We start from the raw sequence: 20,452 nt of genomic DNA on the forward strand, positions 1-20,452 counted from the left end.
CCACAGTACCTCACACTCTCCCACAGTACCTCACACTCTCCCACAGTACCTCACACTCTCCCACAGTACCTCCCACCCTCCACAGTACCTCACACTCTCCCACAGTACCTCACACTCTCCCACAGTACCTCACACTCTCCCGCAGTACCTCCCACCCTCCCACAGTACCTCACACTCTCCCACCGTACCTCCCACCCCCACAGTACCTCACACACTCTCACAGTACCTCACACCCTCCCACAGTACCTCACACTCTCCCACAGTACCTCACACTCTCCCACAGTACCTCACACTCTCCCACAGTACCTCACACCCTCCCACAGTACCTCACACCCTCCCACAGTATCTCACACTCTCCCACAGTACCTCACACTCTCCCACAGTACCTCACACTCTCCCACTGTACCTCACACTCTTTCACAGTACCTCACACTCTCCCATAGTACCTCCCACTCTCCCATAGTACCTCACACTCTCCCATAGTACCTTACACTCTCCCACAGTACCTCACACTCTCCCACAGTACCTCCCACCCTCCACAGTACCTCACACTCTCCTACAGTACCTCATACTCTCCCACAGTACCTCACACTCTCGTACAGTACCTCACACTCTCCCACAGTGCCTCACACTCTCCCACAGTACCTCACACTCTCGTACAGTACCTCTCACTCTACCACAGTACCTCACACTCTCCCACAGTACCTCCCACCCTCCCACAGTACCTCACACCCTCCCACAGTACCTCACACTTTCGTACAGTACCTCACACTTTCGTACAGTACCTCACACTCTCCCACAGTACCTCACACTCTCCCACAGTACCTCACACTCTCGTACAGTACCTCACACTCTACCACAGTACCTCACACCCTCCCACAGTACCTCACACCCTCCCACAGTACTTCACACTCTCCCACAGTACCTCACACCCTCCCACAGTACCTCACACTCTTCCACAGTACCTCACACCCTCCCTCAGTACCTCCCACCCTCCCACAGTACTTCACAGTCTCCCACAGTACCTCACACCCTCCCACAGTACCTCACACTCTCCCACAGTACCTCCCACCCTCCAACAGTACCTCACACCCTCCCACAGTACCTCACACTCCCCCACAGTACCTCACTCTCTCCCACAGTACCTGCCACCATCCCACAGTACTTCACTCTCTCCCACAGTACCTCACACCCTCCCACAGTACCTCACACTCTCCCACAGTACCTCACACCCTCCCACAGTACCTCACACTCCCCTACAGTACCTCACACTCTCCCACAGTTCCTCGCACTCTCCCACAGTACCTCACACTCTCCCACAGTACCTCACACCCTCCCACAGTACCTCACACTCTCCCACAGTACCTCACACTCTCTCACAGTACCTCCCACCCTCCCACAGTACCTCACACTCTCCCACAGTACCTCACACTCTCCCACAGTACCTCACACTCTCCCACAGTACCTCCCACCCTCCACAGTACCTAACACTCTCCCACAGTACCTCACACTCTCCCACAGTACCTCACACCCTCCCACTGTACCTCACACTCCCCCACAGTACCTCACACTCTCCCACAGTTCCTCGCACTCTCCCACAGTACCTCACACTCTCCCACAGTACCTCACACCCTCCCACAGTACCTCACACTCTCCCACAGTACCTCACACTCTCTCACAGTACCTCCACCCTCCCACAGTACCTCACACTCTCCCACAGTACCTCACACTCTCCCACAGTACCTCACACTCTCCCACAGTACCTCCCACCCTCCACAGTACCTCACACTCTCCCACAGTACCTCACACTCTCCCACAGTACCTCACACTCTCGTACAGTACCTCACACTCTACCACAGTACCTCCCACCCTCCCACAGTACCTCACACCCTCCAACAGTACTTCACACTCTCCCACAGTACCTCACACCCTCCCACAGTACCTCACACTCTCCAACAGTACCTCACACCCTCCCACAGTACCTCACACCCTCCCACAGTACTTCACACTCTCTCACAGTACCTCACACCCTCCCACAGTACCTCACACTCTCTCACAGTACCTCACACCCTCCCACAGTACCTCACACTCTCCCACAGTACCTCACACTCTCCCACAGTACCTCACACTCTCCCACAGTACCTCACACCCTCCCACAGTATCTCACACTCTCCCACAGTACCTCACACTCTCCCACAGTACCTCACCCTCTCCCACTGTACCTCACACTCTCCCACAGTACCTCACACTCTCCCATAGTACCTCCCACTCTCCCATAGTACCTCACACTCTCCCACAGTACCTTACACTCTCCCACAGTACCTCACACTCTCCCACAGTACCTCCCAACCTCCACAGTACCTCACACTCTCCTACAGTACCTCCCACTCTCCCACAGTACCTCACACTCTCCCACAGTACCTCACACTCTCCCACAGTACCTCACACTCTCGTACAGTACCTCACGCTCTCTCACAGTACCTCACACTCTCCCACAGTACCTCACACTCTCGTACAGTACCTCTCACTCTTCCACAGTACCTCACACTCTCCCACAGTACCTCCCACCCTCCAACAGTACCTCACACTCTCCCACAGTACCTCACACTCTCGTACAGTACCTCTCACTCTACCACAGTACCTCACACTCTCCCACAGTACCTCCCACCCTCCAACAGTACCTCACACTCTCCCACAGTACCTCACACTCTCGTACAGTACCTCACACTCTCCCACAGTACCTCACACCCTCGTACAGTACCTCACACCCTCCCACAGTACTTCACACTCTCGTACAGTACCTCACACTCTACCACAGTACCTCACACTCTCCCACAGTACCTCCCACCCTCCCACAGTACCTCACACTCTCCCACAGTACCTCACACTCTCCCACAGTACCTTACACTCTCCCACAGTACCTCACACTCTCCCACAGTACCTCCCACCCTCCACAGTACCTCACACTCTCCTACAGTACCTCACACTCTCCCACAGTACCTCACACTCTCGTACAGTACCTCACACTCTACCACAGTACCTCACACAATCCCACAGTACCTCACACCCTCCCACAGTACTTCACACTCTCCCACAGTACTTCACACTCTCGTACAGTAACCTCACACTCTACCACAGTACCTCACACTCTCCCACAGTACCTCCCACCCTACCACAGTACCTCACACTCTCCCACAGTACCTCACACCCTCCCACAGTACCTCACACTCTCCCACAGTACCTCACGCCCTCCCACAGTACCTCACACTCTCCCACAGTACCTCCCACCCTCCCACAGTACCTCACCCCCTCCCACAGTACTTCACACTCTTCCACAGTACCTCACACTCTTCCACAGTACCTGCCACCCTCCCACAGTACCTCACACTCTCCCACAGTACCTCCCACCCTCTCACAGTACCTCACACTCTCCCACAGTACCTCCCACCCTCCCACAGTACCTCACACTCTCCCACAGTATCTCCCACCATCCCACAGTACCTCACACCCTCCCACAGTACTTCACACTCTCCCACAGTACCTCACACCCTCCCACATTCCCTCACACTCTCCCACAGTTCCTCGCACTCTCCCACAGTACCTCACACTCTCCCACAGTACCTCACACCCTCCCACAGTACCTCACACTCTTCCACAGTACCTCACACTCTCTCACAGTACCTCCCACCCTCCCACAGTACCTCACACTCTCCCACAGTACCTCACACTCTCCCACAGTACCTCACACTCTCCCACAGTACCTCCCACCCTCCACAGTACCTCACACTCTCCCACAGTACCTCACACTCTCCCACAGTACCTCACACTCTCGTACAGTACCTCACACTCTACCACAGTACCTCCCACCCTCCCACAGTACCTCACACCCTCCCACAGTACTTCACACTCTCCCACAGTACCTCACACCCTCCCACAGTACCTCACACTCTCCCACAGTACCTCACACCCTCCCACAGTACCTCACACCCTCCCACAGTACTTCACACTCTCTCACAGTACCTCACACCCTCCCACAGTACCTCACACTCTCTCACAGTACCTCACACCCTCCCACAGTACCTCACACTCTCTCACAGTACCTCACACCCTCCCACAGTACCTCACACTCTCCCACAGTACCTCACACCCTCCCACAGTACCTCACACCCTCCCACAGTACCTCACACTCTCCCACAGTACCTCCCAACCTCCACAGTACCTCACACTCTCCTACAGTACCTCCCACTCTCCCACAGTACCTCACACTCTCCCACAGTAACTCACACTCTCCCACAGTACCTCACACTCTCGTACAGTACCTCACGCTCTCTCACAGTACCTCACACTCTCCCACAGTACCTCACACTCTCGTACAGTACCTCTCACTCTACCACAGTACCTCACACTCTCCCACAGTACCTCCCACCCTCCAACAGTACCTCACACTCTCGTACAGTACCTCTCACTCTACCACAGTACCTCACACTCTCCCATAGTACCTCCCACCCTCCAACAGTACCTCACACTCTCCCACAGTACCTCACACTCTCGTACAGTACCTCACACTCTCCCACAGTACCTCACACCCTCGTACAGTACCTCACACCCTCCCACAGTACTTCACACTCTCGTACAGTACCTCACACTCTACCACAGTACCTCACACTCTCCCACAGTACCTCCCACCCTCCCACAGTACCTCACACTCTCCCACAGTACCTCACACTCTCCCACAGTACCTTACACTCTCCCACAGTACCTCACACTCTCCCACAGTACCTCCCACCCTCCACAGTACCTCACACTCTCCTACAGTACCTCACACTCTCCCACAGTACCTCACACTCACGTACAGTACCTCACACTCTACCACAGTACCTCACACAATCCCACAGTACCTCACACCCTCCCACAGTACTTCACACTCTCCCACAGTACTTCACACTCTCGTACAGTAACCTCACACTCTACCACAGTACCTCACACTCTCCCACAGTACCTCCCACCCTACCACAGTACCTCACACTCTCCCACAGTACCTCACACCCTCCCACAGTACCTCACACTCTCCCACAGTACCTCACGCCCTCCCACAGTACCTCACACTCTCCCACAGTACCTCCCACCCTCACACAGTACCTCACCCCCTCCCACAGTACTTCACACTCTTCCACAGTACCTCACACTCTTCCACAGTACCTGCCACCCTCCCACAGTACCTCACACTCTCCCACAGTACCTCCCACCCTTTCACAGTACCTCACACTCTCCCACAGTACCTCCCACCCTCCCACAGTACCTCACACTCTCCCACAGTATCTCCCACCATCCCACAGTACCTCACACCCTCCCACAGTACTTCACACTCTCCCACAGTACCTCACACCCTCCCACATTCCCTCACACTCTCCCACAGTACCTCACACCCTCCCACAGTACTTCACACTCTCCCTCAGTACCTCACACTCTTCCACAGTACCTCACACTCTCCCACAGTACCTCACACTCTCCCACAGTACCTCACACCCTCCCAGAGTACTTCACACTCTCCCTCAGTACCTCACACTCTCCCTCAGTACCTCACACCCTCCCACAGTACCTCACACTCTCCCACAGTACCTCTCACACTCCCTCAGTACCTCACACTCCCCCACAGTACTACACACTCTCCCACAGTTCATCGCACTCTCCCACAGTACCTCACACCCTCCCACAGTTCCTCACACCCTCCCACCCTCCCACAGTACCTCACACTCTCCCACAGTACCTCCCACTCTCGCACAGTACCTCACACTCCCCGACAGTACCTCACACTCTCCCACAGTTCCTCGCACTCTCCCACAGTACCTCACACTCTCCCACAGTACCTCACACCCTCCCACAGTACCTCATACCCTCCAACCCTCCCACAGTACCTCACACTCTCCCACAGTACCTCACACTCTCCCACAGTACCTCCCACCCTCCCACAGTACCTCACACTCTCCCACAGTACCTCACACTCTCCCACAGTACCTCACACTCTCCCACACTACCTCCCACTCTCCCACAGTACCTCACACTCCCCCACAGTACCTCACACCCTCCCACAGTACCTCACACTCCCCCACAGTACCTCACACTTTCCCACAGTACCTCACAACCTCCCACAGTACCTCACATTCACCCACAGTACCTCACACTCTCCCACAGTACCTCACACCCTCCCACAGTACCTCACACTCTCCCACAGTACCTCACACTCTCCCACAGTACCTCACACCCTCCCACAGTGCCTCACACTCTCCCACAGTACCTCACACTCTCCCACAGTACCTCACACCCTCCCACAGTTCCTCACACTCTCCCACAGTACCTCACACTCTCCCACAGTACCTCACACCCTCCCACAGCACCTCCCACCCTCCCACAGTACCTCACACCCTCCCACAGTACCTGCCACCCTCCCACAGTACCTCACACTCCCCCACAGTACCTCACACTCTCCCACAGTACCTCACACCCTCCCACAGTACCTCACACTCTCCGACAGTACCTCCCACCCTCCCACAGTACCTCACACTCTTCCACAGTACCTCACACTCTCCCACAGTACCTCCCACCCTCCCACAGTTCCTCACACTCTCCCACAGTACCTCCCACACTCCCACAGTACTTCACACTCTCCCACAGTACCTCACACCCTCCCACAGTACCTCACACTCTCCCACAGTACATCCCACCCTCCCACAGTACCTCACACTCTCCCACAGTACCTCCCACCCTCCCAGAGTACCTCACACCCTCCCACAGTACTTCACACTCTCCCACAGTACCTCACACCCTCCCACAGTACCTCACACCCTCCCACAGTACCTCACACTCTCCCACAGTACCTCACACCCTCCCACAGTACTTCACACTCTCCCACAGTACCTCACACTCTCCCACAGTACCTCACACTCTCCCAGAGTACCTCATACCCTCCCACAGTACCTCACACCCTTCCATCCTCCCACTGTACCTCACACTCTCCCACAGTACCTCCCACTCTCCAACAGTACCTCACACTCCCCAAACAGTTCCTCACACTCTCCCACAGTTCCTCGCACTCTCCCACAGTACCTCACACCCTCCCACAGTACCTCACACCCTCCCACCCTCCCACAGTACCTCACACTCTCCCACAGTACCTCCCACTCTCCCACAGTACCTCACACTCCCCCACAGTACCTCACACTCTCCCACAGTTCCTCGCACTCTCCCACAATACCTCACACTCTCCCACAGTACCTCACACCCTCCCACAGTACCTCACACCCTCCCACCCTCCCACATTACCTCACACTCTCCCACAGTACCTCACACTCTCCCACAGTACCTCCCACCCTCCCACAGTACCTCACACTCTCCCACAGTACCTCACACTCTTCCACAGTACCTCACACTCTCCCACACTACCTCCCACTCTCCCACAGTACCTCACACTCCCCCACAGTACCTCACACCCTCCCACAGTACCTTACACTCCCCCACAGTACCTCACACTCTCCCGCAGTACCTCACACCCTCCCACAGTACCTCACACTCTCCCAGAGTACCTCACACTCACCCACAGTACCTCACACTCTCCCACAGTACCTCACACCCTCCCACAGTACCTCACACACTCCCACAGTACCTCACACTCTCCCACAGTACCTCACACCCTCCCACAGTACCTCACACTCTCCCACAGTACCTCACACTCTCCCACAGTACCTCACACCCTCCCACAGTACCTCACACCTTCCCACAGTATCTCACACTCTCCCAAAGTACCTCACTCTCTCCTACAGTACCTCACACTCTCCCACAGTACCTCACACTCTCCCACAGTACCTCTCACTCTCCCACAGTACCTCACACTCTCCCACAGTACCTCACACTCTCCTATAATACCTCACACCCTCCCACAGTACCTCACACTCTCCCATAGTACCTCACACTCTCTAGCAGTACCTCAAACTCTCCCACAGTACCTCACACTCTCCCACAGTACCTCCCACCCTCCCACAGTACCTCACACTCTCCCACAGTACCTCACACCCTCCCACAGTACTTCACACTCTCCCACAGTACCTCACACCCTCCCACAGTACTTCACACTCTCCCACAGTTCCTCGCACTCTCCCACAGTACCTCACACCCTCCCACAGTACCTCACACCCTCCCACAGTACCTCACACTCTCCCACAGTACCTCCCACTCTCCCACAGTACCTCACACTCCCCCACAGTACCTCACACTCTCCCACAGTTCCTCGCACTTTCCCACAGTACCTCTCACTCTCCCACAGTACCTCACACCCTCCCACAGTACCTCACACCCTCCCACCCTCCCACATTACCTCACACTCTCCCACAGTACCTCACACTCTCCCACAGTACCTCCCACCCTCCCACAGTACCTCACACTCTCCCACAGTACCTCACACTCTTCCACAGTACCTCACACTCTCCCACACTACCTCCCACTCTCCCACAGTACCTCACACTCCCCCACAGTACCTCACACCCTCCCACAGTACCTTACACTCCCCCACAGTACCTCACACTCTCCCACAGTACCTCACACCCTCCCACAGTACCTCACACTCTCCCAGAGTACCTCACACTCACCCACAGTACCTCACACTCTCCCACAGTACCTCACACCCTCCCACAGTACCTCACACTCTCCCACAGTACCTCACACTCCCACAGTACCTCACACTCTCCCACAGTACCTTACACCCTCCCACAGTACCTCACACTCTCCCACAGTACCTCACACTCTCCCACAGTACCTCACACCCTCCCACAGTACCTCACACCTTCCCACAGTATCTCACACTCTCCCAAAGTACCTCACTCTCTCCCACTGTACCTCACACTCTCTAACAGGACCTCAAACTCTCCCACAGTACCTCACACTCTCCCACAGTACCTCACACTATCCCACAGTACCTCACACTCTCCCACAGTACCTCACACTCTCCCACAGTACCTCACACTCTCCCACAGTACCTCACACTCTTCCACAGTACCTCTCACTCTCCCACAGTACTTCACACTCTCCCACAGTACCTTACACTCTCCCACAGTACCTCACACTATCCCACAGTACCTCACTCTCTCCTACAGTACCTCACACTCTCCTACAGTACCTCCCACTCTCCCACAGTACCTCACACTCTCCTACAGTACCTCACACTCTCCCACAGTAACCAACAGCCTCACTGGGAAGAGTTGAACAGAGCAGAGAGGGTAAAACTCTGATGTAGTCTTTGAAAACAAAAATATCTTGCCGGAAGGTGTGAGGGAAAACTGTAAACTTTACTTCTGACGTATTTTTGTGGTCTACGGCGACCGGTCACGATACTCGGGTTTACATCACCCTACTCTTGGTGCTACTTACCTTTTTACATTTTAGTTACAAGGGAAGTTTTTCTGTAAATATTGGATTCCAAAATATAATTTGTGTAATTTTTCGTGTTTAAGAATTTGGATGAACTTGTTCATAGTGATAGTTTAGTGATTATTCTCTGAAAAAATATTTATATAAGGTAATAAATATTAAAATATATAATAATCATACTGAGACTGGTGTATGATGTGCTCAAACTTTATAGTGATGGTGTTTTAATCCACAAGTTAGTAGGGATTATTAGCTAGAGGATCATTACTACAACACTTAACGAATGATGATTGGAAGTACATGTTAAGTAGACAGACTATGGATCACATATCTAAGAAAGGTCAATGGATTATGACCGCAGCTGCTTAGCCAAATTAGTAATTCCTAGAAAGAGAACTCAGGCTTCTAGGAACAAGGTTACCGCTCTAGGGATAAGGTTAATCGGATTATACCTTCCTTGAGAGGCGGGGTGAAATGGTTGAGGTAGATGGCTGACTGGAGACAGTCTTGTTGTGGGAGTGGAACCGGCAAGTCCTCCGAGGTCTCCGTTTGTGGCAGCAGCGAAGTGTAGCAGACAGCTATGGGAGAGCCTGATGTGATCTTAGTGACAAAGTTAAGTCTGCAGTAAGTGAGTATTGAATGAAAGACTAACCGGGTGTGGAGCGTTGTAGTAATCATTCAGTATTAGGGACTTAGGCGGAAGTTACGAGTGCAAGTGGTGACTGCGGAGGTCAAGTGGTCTATAGGTATTGGAAGTGTATTTACCTAATAGAGTATGTTAATATGTTATTATTTGTCAGAGTCTATTCTTTGTAATTAAATGACAAAACCCGACGGCCTTTAAATACCTTCCATATGTTCATTCATTGTGTTCCAGTACAAACCTAGTGGTACGCCTCAAGGGTCTGTTGTGTGTAGGAGTATAGGTGGTAGTAACGGTTGCTGAGGCAAGGTGTTATGTGTTGTGTAATCGCTGTGTTCGGAATGAACCGAGGTTCAGCGTCACGACATATTTGGTGGCAGCGCAAACAGGTTTTGGAACACTTTGAGAGATGAAGGAAGTGTGTTACTGGTTTAGTTGGTGAGGGAATGTTCGGGAATTGGTAGACGTCGGGTTGTGTTCAGGACGGTGGATATTGGAGTGAGGAAGGGAAGGTGTGTGGGCCAGTGAGTGGCCATAGTGGGGTGTGGGGGCCAAGGTGTGTGGCCAAGTGGAGTGGCCATGTTGTGCGGCAGGGAAAGGTCCCCTAAGGGGTGGAAACAGTAGTGTGGGGAAGGGATAAGTGACGCTGTTAATGGTGGCTTAAAATTATAAGTGATCCTAGTGAGATTAAGGGAATAAGGCGAAGTAAGGTTACTGTACGGCAAAGCGTCAAGCTGGTTCATACACGAGCACATAAGGGGCGAGTAGCGATGACGAGTATGGGTAGTAATAGGGGCGCCAGTGGCCAGGCCACGAGTAATGTCGGTCAGGGTGAGAGTGGTGATTACACGGCGGCGTTGCTTACGGCGCAGGCGGCAGCGTCAGAGACAATTGGGCAGGTTGCACAGTGGTTGAAAAATGTGTTGAGCACGCATGAGACGACTAATGCAGGACCTAAGGCATATGGAGACATACCCACGTTTTGGGGCGCCAAACAGGATTCGAAAGGTCAGTTACTGACGGATATTAGAACATTTTTCTTTGCTCTAGAGAAGGCGACTAGTGTGGGGTCATGGTCGGATCAGGCAAAGATTGCATTGGCATATTCCAAGGTGAAAGGGGAAGCAAAGACCCTGCTCAACTCGGCGGAAATTAGAGAGATAAATAGTTATAGCGAGTTTAAGCAGGAACTGATAGATCATTACGATGTGCAGCACGATGCAGTAGAACTAAAGGCTCAGTTAGCTGCACTTAAACGAGAACCAGGGAAACAATTAAGGGCGTTTGGCCATAGAATAAGACTCTTGGGTGATGTGATTGAGCGGACGGAAACGCAGTTCACGGGGGTCGTAAGAGATTCTATGCAACGGAGTGTTTTTTTTTCGGTGCATTACCGCGGGAAAGTGCGTTACACTGCAGGGAAGCTAAGTCTTTTAAGGAAGCGGTGAAACATGCAGTGTTTTGGGCGGAGAATAGCCCGACACATAAACTGACAGAGGATGACATTGTCAAGGAAGTGTCCCCTAAGGAACAGGCAAATCTTGCAGACACGCAAGAGAGAGACAGGCTCAGCTCTGGGCCCCAGTAACTCAGCCAGTGGAGGATGGACTCGCGGCGGGGGTCACACATTCCAAGGGCAAGGGGCGAGGTACATATTTGTAGCAGTGGATGCACTCACACGGTTCACTGTGGTGAGTGCACTCCGTTCTAAGTCGGCAGAGGATGTGACCCAGGCCATGGTGGAAAGTGTGTTAACCAGGTTTGGGGCTCCTCAACAAGTTGTGTCAGACCAAGGGTCAGAGTTTATCAATCAAGTATTTCAAAGCATCGCGAGTGTGTATCAATTCAAACATACTCCAGTGCTGGCATATCGACCATCGGCGAATGGTTTGGTTGAAAGACACAATGCTGAAGTAATCAGTATTCTGCGGCATTTGGCTGCAGATGATGTGCTTGCATGGGATCAGAGTTTGTCGATGGTGGAGTTCGCGCTCAACAAGGCGTTCAATAGGTCGGTGGGAGAAACCCCGCATTTTTTGTTGCATGGGTTCGATCCCCGACTTCCGTTCACGACGTTCACAAGCAAGCAACCGCCATGCTATGCGTTAGACTTCAAAAGTGTTGTCTGTAGGCGAGCAACCAAGGCATTTGACTTGGTGAAACTACATTTAAGAAAGTCGACAGAGGTAGCAGAGGCATATTATAATGCGCAGAACAAGGTCCAAGCAAAGGTGATCAATGAAGGTGATAGGGTATTCGTGAAGCAGATGCACGCTCAGGCAGAAGGTAAGTTGGCACCCAAGTTTGTGGGGCCATGTCGGGTAATTAGCAAAAAGAATGCAGAAGTGAAGGTTAAGGTGCCAAACACAGGGCATGTGTTCTCCTGTCACCCAGACCGCGTCTATACACTGACCGGTCAGGCAAGTGAGGAGCCATACCGGCGGGGAGTGTGCCAGGGGAGAGCACACCAGCGGCTGAGGACACAGGTAGGGGTACGAGGAGTTGGCAATCAAGGGTGGATAACACAGAACAGCCTTCGCAGGACCGGGAACAAGGTCCACAGGCGACGGTGACACATCGCTATCCGACCCGCTCTCGTGGGGTCATGAACACAGAAGGAGCATAGTATGTACTGTAGAGTAGTGCATGGCCATGGTAGTTTTTGTAGAGTGTGGGGTAGTGTGTAGAGTGCGGTGTAGAGTAGCATGTGTAGTGGGTGGTGTAGTGTAGTGGCGTTGGGGACGCCGGATGTTGTGTTGATGGCGTTGGGGACGCCGGGTGTTGTGTTGATGGCGTTGGGGACGCCAGGTGTTGTGTTGATGGCGTTGGGGACGCCAGGTGTTGTGTTGATGGCGTTGGGGACGCCGGGAGTTGTGTTGAGGGCGTTGGGGACGCCGGGTGTTGTGTTGATGGCGTTGGGGACGCCGGGTGTTGTGTTGATGGCGTTGGGGACGCCGGGTGTTGTGTTGATGGCGTTGGGGACGCCATTGGGTGGTGTAGTATAGTGGCGTTTGGACGCCTGGTATGGAGTGTGGTGTTGTGGAGTATATGGTGGCGCAGGGGCGCCAGGTAGTGGTCTGTAAGGTGAGTATTGGCGTAGCAAGGTCGGTGCGTTAGGACACAGGAAGTGGTTGTGGAGATGTGTGGCGTTATATTAATTAAGGTCATCAGTGGTTGGGATGACCAGAGGAGATGGTGTGTCGGAGTGGGTAAGTCTTATGGATAAGATGAAATGTGGATAATTGCAGGAGTTGGTGGCTGCAGTAGGCGAGTCAAGTCGATATATCTAGCAAAACTCATAAAAGACTAATAAAAATTCATTATTTTCATTAAAATTTTCATTAATTAAGTCGGAGTGAGTAAGTCTTATGGATAAGATTACAAGGTAGAAATTCAAAATTTCAGGTGTTGGTGGCTGCAGTGGGCGAGCCAAGTACATATATTAAATTCTCATTAAGTTGTTACAGGAATCTCGCTAGAGGCGAGCCAGTGGCAGTATGATGCTTTAGTGACATTAGTTGTGGAATTATTTTAATGAGGTATTTATTGAGATAATGTATGTGCAGGTATATACTGTATATTACCTCATCGGCACCATTACTGAGTGTTAGGCTTGAGAAGGTCCCCCGGGATCATGTCACAGAGCTTCAGGTAGAGTAGAAGGGAAGCTATGACGCTACACTCAGTAATTCTAGATAAAAAAGGGGGGAGGAAGTGAAGCCAACGTGACGTTATAGGCGAAATTCGCCCACTGACATCAAAGCAGGGATAAGGGCCAGCTGCAATGGCTTTGCAGCTGCGCTCAGGCTATATACGGGGAGAGAGTAGGGAGCCAAGAGGGTGTCATGTAATAATGGGATCGAGCCAGGGGCTCAGAGGGAATATTTTGCAGGTACAGCGGTCGGGAAGGTGTGAATACAGGTGGACACACTCTGGGCAGATGGACCTAGAGTAATGTGCTACAGCTGTGGTGAGCACAGCAAGGAAGGATGACCAGAGAGCTGTAAGGTACTACAGCGTTCTGGGGTTGGTTCCCTGGAACGAGACGGCAGCATAGACCCGAGGGAACATGACCCTGGGGTAGGAATCTCCGTTGCTCTGGAGGCCAGGATCACGTTAGCTTAGAGCAACGATGGGACATTGACAACATTCACCAGGCTGGACAGCCTGGGTTTTGTCTGGGTCATGGAGGATCTATGACCTAGCAACCATGGGACACGAAGACAAGAGAAGTGATGCTGGCAATTGTGGAGGAGGCCAGTGAAACATTGTGTGACCATTGTAAGCCCTTATGTCAACAGTACAGGGCAAGATGTTAAATTATTATTAACGTGTTACTAAGGATGAAGAACCTTAGATATATATGTGTTGTGTATATATTAATGACTAGTGTCATTTCTGGTTAAGTGCCAGCATTCGGGTCCATGTAATTTTATGGTTATGTTTGTATGTAATTATATGTCAGCAGTTTAGGTATATGTGCATTGTTGGAGATGGGAAAAAATATTTCAGACTATTATACCTGTGCTATGATGTGAATATAATGTATATGTTGGAGAAGTGTTGTGAGTCATGTCGGGGAAAATTTTAATTTAGTTCATCGTGTGCATGATGAACTGATTGGATGATTTTTTAGTTGTACATATATGGTGGGTGCATCCTCCAGGTCCTTGCACCAATGGAACCATTGCAATGATGCATATGGGGACATATGCGTGTTTAAGGAGGGGAGTGGTGTTGTAATCCACAAGTTAGTAGGGATTATTAGCTAGAGGATCATTACTACAACACTTAACGAATGATGATTGGAAGTACATGTTAAGTAGACAGACTATGGATCACATATCTAAGAAAGGTCAATGGATTAAGACCGCAGCTGCTTAGCCAAATTAATGATTTCTGGAAAGAGAACTCAGGCTTCTAGGAACAAGGTTACCGCTCTATGGATAAGGTTAATCGGATTATACCTTCCTTGAGAGGCGGGGTGAAATGGTTGAGGTAGATGGCTGACTGGAGACAGTCTTGTTGTGGGAGTGGAACCGGCAAGTCCTCCGAGGTCTCCGTTTGTGGCAGCAGCGAAGTGTAGCAGACAGCTATGCGAGAGCCTGATGTGATCTTAGTGACAAAGTTAAGTCTGCAGTATGTGAGTATTGAATGTAAGACTAACCGGGTGTGGAGCGTTGTAGTAATCATTCCGTATTAGGGACTTAGGCGGAAGTTACGAGTGTGGGTGGTGATCGCGGAGGTCAAGTGGTCTATGGGTATTGGAAGTGTATGAACCTAATAGAGTATGTTAATATGTTATTATTTGTCAGAGTCTATTCTTTGTAATTAAATGACAAAACCCGACGGCCTTTAAATACCTTCCATATGTTCACTCATTGTGTTCCAGTACAAACCTAGTGGTACGCCTCAAGGGTCTGGTGTGTGTAGGAGTACACGGTGGTAGTAACGGTTGCTGAGGCAAGGTGTTATGTGTTGTGTAATCGCTGTGTTCGGAATGAACCGGGGTTCAGCGTCACGACAATATCTTGGCTGATTAGTCTATTATCACGAATATTGCAATTACTAGCTAATCTTCTTTTGACCGTGAATGATTATATTTTGACAATGTATATCATACATAACCTACTATATTATATTTCTGTATCAAAGTTGTATGCCATGTAATTGTGGATTTATATATTTGATGTCTAATGTATAGTAGTAGTAGCCTAATGTCACGTAGCTTGAAAATCTCTTTGTATGCTTACTGTATGAAATGCTACATAAAAGCTGTATAGGAAGTATTATGTGAACCATGATGGAGAATGTATACATTTAGGTCTCGGATGTATTGCTAACATGTATACTGTGTAATTTAAATTTCATTGTTGTTCCTTACATTGTCCTCTTGTCATGACATTAAATGATATTATGGCACTGTGAAATATATACCCGTAGACAAGCTTTTGATACACATATTGTGTGTGTATATATATATATGTTGTACCTAGTAGCCAGAACGTCGTACTCGGCCTGCTATGCAAGACCCGATTTGCCTAATAAGCCAAGTTTTCCTGAATTAATATATTTTCTCTAATTTTTTTTTTATGAAATGATAAAGCTACCCATTTCATTATGTATGAGGTCAATTTTTTTATTGGAGTTAAAATTAACGTAGATATATGACCGAACCTAACCAACCCTACCTAACCTATCTTTATAGGTTAGGTTAGGTTAGGTAGCCGAAAAAGTTAGGTAGGTTAGGTAGTCGAAAAACAATTAATTCATGAAAACTTGGCTTATTAGGCAAATCGGGCCTTGCATAGTAGGCTGAGAAGTGCGTTCTGGCTACTAGGTACGACATATATATATATATATATATATATATATATATATATATATATATATATATATATATATATATATATATATGTTGAGAAGTTGGATAAAGTAATAGTGTGTGAGTTGGTAGATTTATATTAATTATGTTGTTATGTGGATTTATATTAATGGACAGTAAACTGGAAGATTTTTTGCTAGCCTTTCACTCCCCTAGAATATTGATTGATATTTGGCCAGGTTGGTTTCCAGTGATGCTGGAGGTTACTTCCTCAGTTATCATTTTTTCCCCACATACACAAACACACACACCCCAGGAAGCAACCCGTATCAGCTGTCAAACTACCAGGTACCTATTTACTGCTAGGTAACAGGGGCATCAGGGTGAAAGAAACTCTACCCATTTCATTTCCACCTCCACCGGGGATCGAACCCGGAACCTCAGGACAACGAATACGAAGTGCTGCCCACTCAGCTGTCAGCCCCCCCCCAGGCATTTATACACACCCCAGTGTACTCACCTAATTGTGCTTGCGGGGGTTGAGCTCTGGCTCTTTGGTCCCGCCTCTCAACCGTCAATCAACAGCTGTACAGGTTCGTGTGTGTGTGCGTGTCTCATAACTCACAAACATATGCCACAGTCTTAACTTGACAAGCCACGTGTTATCCTCACAATGAGTGAGGCCACCAACCAGAGTGAGATACTGACCCTTGACAATGAGGAGGACAGGCCTGGTGATCTTGGGGTCAGAGTTGACCTGACACTCGTACCAGCCACCGTCCCCTGGCTGGGCGTACTTGATGTGTAGCGTCCACTCGTCCGTGTTCCCCGGGTGCAGCACCTGCCACACAACCTTACCATTATTATATATAACAATATTATCACAGGTAATAATGTGTAGCGTCCACTGGTCCGTGTTCCCCGGGTGGAGCACCTGCCACACAACCTTACCATTATTATATATAACAATATTATCACAGGTAATAATGTGAAGATCCACTAGGGCTGTGAGGTGGGCGCGAACCTGCGACCTCGACATTGTCAAGTAGAATACTCTACCACTGGACCACCGGTTCTTATCATTGATATATATCACGTTAATGTAATTACTGTGTAAATAAAATATTATTAATATTAAATCATACATATAATAATAATAGTTATAGGTAGAATGATAATATTAAACCCATGATTCCGGTACATTTCTCCGCTCAATACTTCAGCGTTCATGTTGCCGTTCGTGAAGCCGGATCACAGCCTAGGCGCTCAAGAACGCCACATGTGTGTGATGTATGGCAGAGGAAGATCTTGTACCCCTGAAACATGGCTTGTAATGGCTTACTGTGTCCTCCTCATAATTACCTTACCTCACCTTGCACGCTTACACTCATCACCAAACTTATAAGAATAGGTGAGAGTGTGAGGAAGTGGTGAGTGTGAGGACCGCGGACAATAGTTATGCTGGCCAAACACCTTTAACCTTTAACCTCTTAGACCTTTAACTCGCGGCTAGAGAACAATTCTAGAAAATTCGAATATTCTAGAAATTTCGACCCGAATCGAGAGGAAGAAAGAAGGGGTATATAGAGAGTCCCACCACCTGCCACAGTCAGTATAAGTGTAGACGTGGACCAGTACACATGCTCCTCCTCCACTTCATATATAAATCTTATTTATAAAGAGTTAATCCTGACCCTTTCCCAGTGCTATATAATCGTAACGACTTGGCGCTTTCCCCCTCATACTTCCCTGCCCTTGCAATCAGCTTAACACTTGACAAATCAACACACATCACAAATGGTAATAGTTGCCCACTATTATTGACCAAAACTTGCTGGACTGTGTACGTGTTGTTGTGAAGCTGTGGATGACTGCTGCAGTAGTGTGGTGGTGGTTCCCGAGGAAGAAAGGCACACAGTGTGCGTGTTCAGCAGCACACCATTAAGGGGTCCACTATGCCTCCCTCGGCTCCCTTCACCAATCGATTCAGATCTAATTATTAGTGTCGGATGGGGAGGGAAGTCTTTTATAATTATCCTGGCAATTAATATTGTAGCAATTATTAGTATTAAGTTTTCCTCCCTAATTATGTGCGTTTAGGGATGGTTGGTGCAGCTCTACATATTTGATGACCATCTTCATCAAATGGGTAATATTTATTTAATATGTACAACGTATATCTAATTAGTTCATCAAAGTATTAATCTATACTATGTGTATGTTTGTGTGTCTGGAAAACTGGAGGCCAGAGGGTTGAGGACTGCCTCACTGAAACCTATCAACGGTATAGGTTAAGTAATAATTGTAATTACGAAGCAATAAGATGCTTATCTTAACATACTAAGAAGGTTAGGTGAGGTCGTGTTTTCTATGAAGCTTTTCAAGGTAAACTAAAATATTCACAATCAATTAGTATGTCACATATGCACTTATTAAATAAGCCAATATTGACTATAAGCAAGTGCGAGAACGGGTTGAGGAAGCAGCCCGTAGCAGCTGTCTAACTCCCAGGTACCTATTTAGTCTCCCTTCTTGTCTGTGTTTCCTCCTAAAATGTTCCGTCAGGAGGTTTCTTTCTGCACTCTCTACTAAGTTTGCTCTCCAAGTCTCTTCTTCCACTCTTACATCGACTGATTCCTAGTCAACTTGCCGCATGGTTGAACTCTCCCATTACTAGTAACTTTGTTCTCAATCTACGAGATAATTTAGTTACACTTTTGATTATATATATATATATATATATATATATATATATATATATATATATATATATATATATATATATATATATATATATATATATATATATATATATATATATATATATTATTAAATATGACCGAAAAAGTAAGATTAATAATTCTAACACGAATTTTCTCAATCTTTCGTACATTTCGTTTCACTGTTGGAGGTAAATCAAAAATCAATTCTCCAAAATTCATTTTTATTTCTAGTCTGACGCGACACGAGCGCGTTTCGTAAAACTTATTACATTTTCAAAGACTTTAGTTCACAAATACACAACTGAATAGAACTTACGCATCTCCGATTTTATATCTACATTTGAGTGAGGTGGAAGGGGTGATGTGACATTAACACAAGACAGAACAAGATGTGGTATTAATAGGGTATTAATTTCATCAACACAAGACAGAACAAGAAGTGGTATTAATAGGGTATTAATTTCATCAACACAAGACAGAACACGAAACAATGGATATTGAATAGAAGTGTTTGTAGAAAGCCTATTGGTCCATATTTCTTGATGCTTCTATATTGGAGCGGAGTCTTGAGGTGGGTAGAATATAGTTGTGCAATAATTGGCTGTTGATTGCTGGTGTTGACTTCTTGATGTGTAGTGCCTCGCAAACGTCAAGCCGCCTGCTATCACTGTATCTATCGATGATTTCTGTGTTGTTTACTAGGATTTCTCTGGCGATGGTTTGGTTGTGGGAAGAGATTATATGTTCCTTAATGGAGCCCTGTTGCTTATGCATCGTTAAACGCCTAGAAAGAGATGTTGTTGTCTTGCCTATATACTGGGTTTTTTGGAGCTTACAGTCCCCAAGAGGGCATTTGAAGGCATAGACGACGTTAGTCTCTTTTAAAGCGTTCTGTTTTATGTCTGGAGAGTTTCTCATGAGTAGGCTGGCCGTTTTTCTGGTTTTATAGTAAATCGTCAGTTGTATCCTCTGATTTTTGTCTGTAGGGATAACGTTTCAATTAACAATATCTTTCAGGACCCTTTCCTCCGTTTTATGAGCTGTGGAAAAGAAGTTCCTCTAAAATAGTCTAATAGGGGGTATAGGTGTTGTGTTAGTTGTCTCTTCAGAGGTTGCATGGCTTTTCACTTTCCTTCTTATGATGTCTTCGACGAAACCATTGGAGAAGCCGTTATTGACTAGGACCTGCCTTACCCTACAGAGTTCTTCGTCGACTTGCTTCCATTCTGAGCTGTGGCTGAGAGCACGGTCGACATATGCGTTAACAACACTCCTCTTGTACCTGTCTGGGCAGTCGCTGTTGGCATTTAGGCACATTCCTATGTTCGTTTCCTTAGTGTAGAC

General features: G+C 48.9%; 1 protein-coding gene across 1 annotated transcript in view; it reads right to left on the bottom strand.

The window, feature by feature from the left end:
• The window catches only part of LOC138369041 (uncharacterized), a 53,222-nt gene extending 35,798 nt beyond the window's left edge, over positions 1 to 17,424 (bottom strand). Inside the window, exons 1-2 of the mRNA XM_069331956.1 lie at positions 17,410 to 17,424; positions 17,094 to 17,226 (exon numbers count right to left, since the gene is read on the bottom strand). Of these exons, the coding sequence (XP_069188057.1) occupies positions 17,094 to 17,226; positions 17,410 to 17,424 (148 nt within the window). The remainder of the gene's footprint in view (positions 1 to 17,093; positions 17,227 to 17,409) is intronic.
• Between the last annotated feature and the right edge of the window lie 3,028 nt (positions 17,425 to 20,452).

Source organism: Procambarus clarkii, chromosome 3 (genome assembly GCF_040958095.1).
Source record: "Procambarus clarkii isolate CNS0578487 chromosome 3, FALCON_Pclarkii_2.0, whole genome shotgun sequence".
Lineage (NCBI taxonomy): Eukaryota > Metazoa > Arthropoda > Malacostraca > Decapoda > Cambaridae > Procambarus > Procambarus clarkii.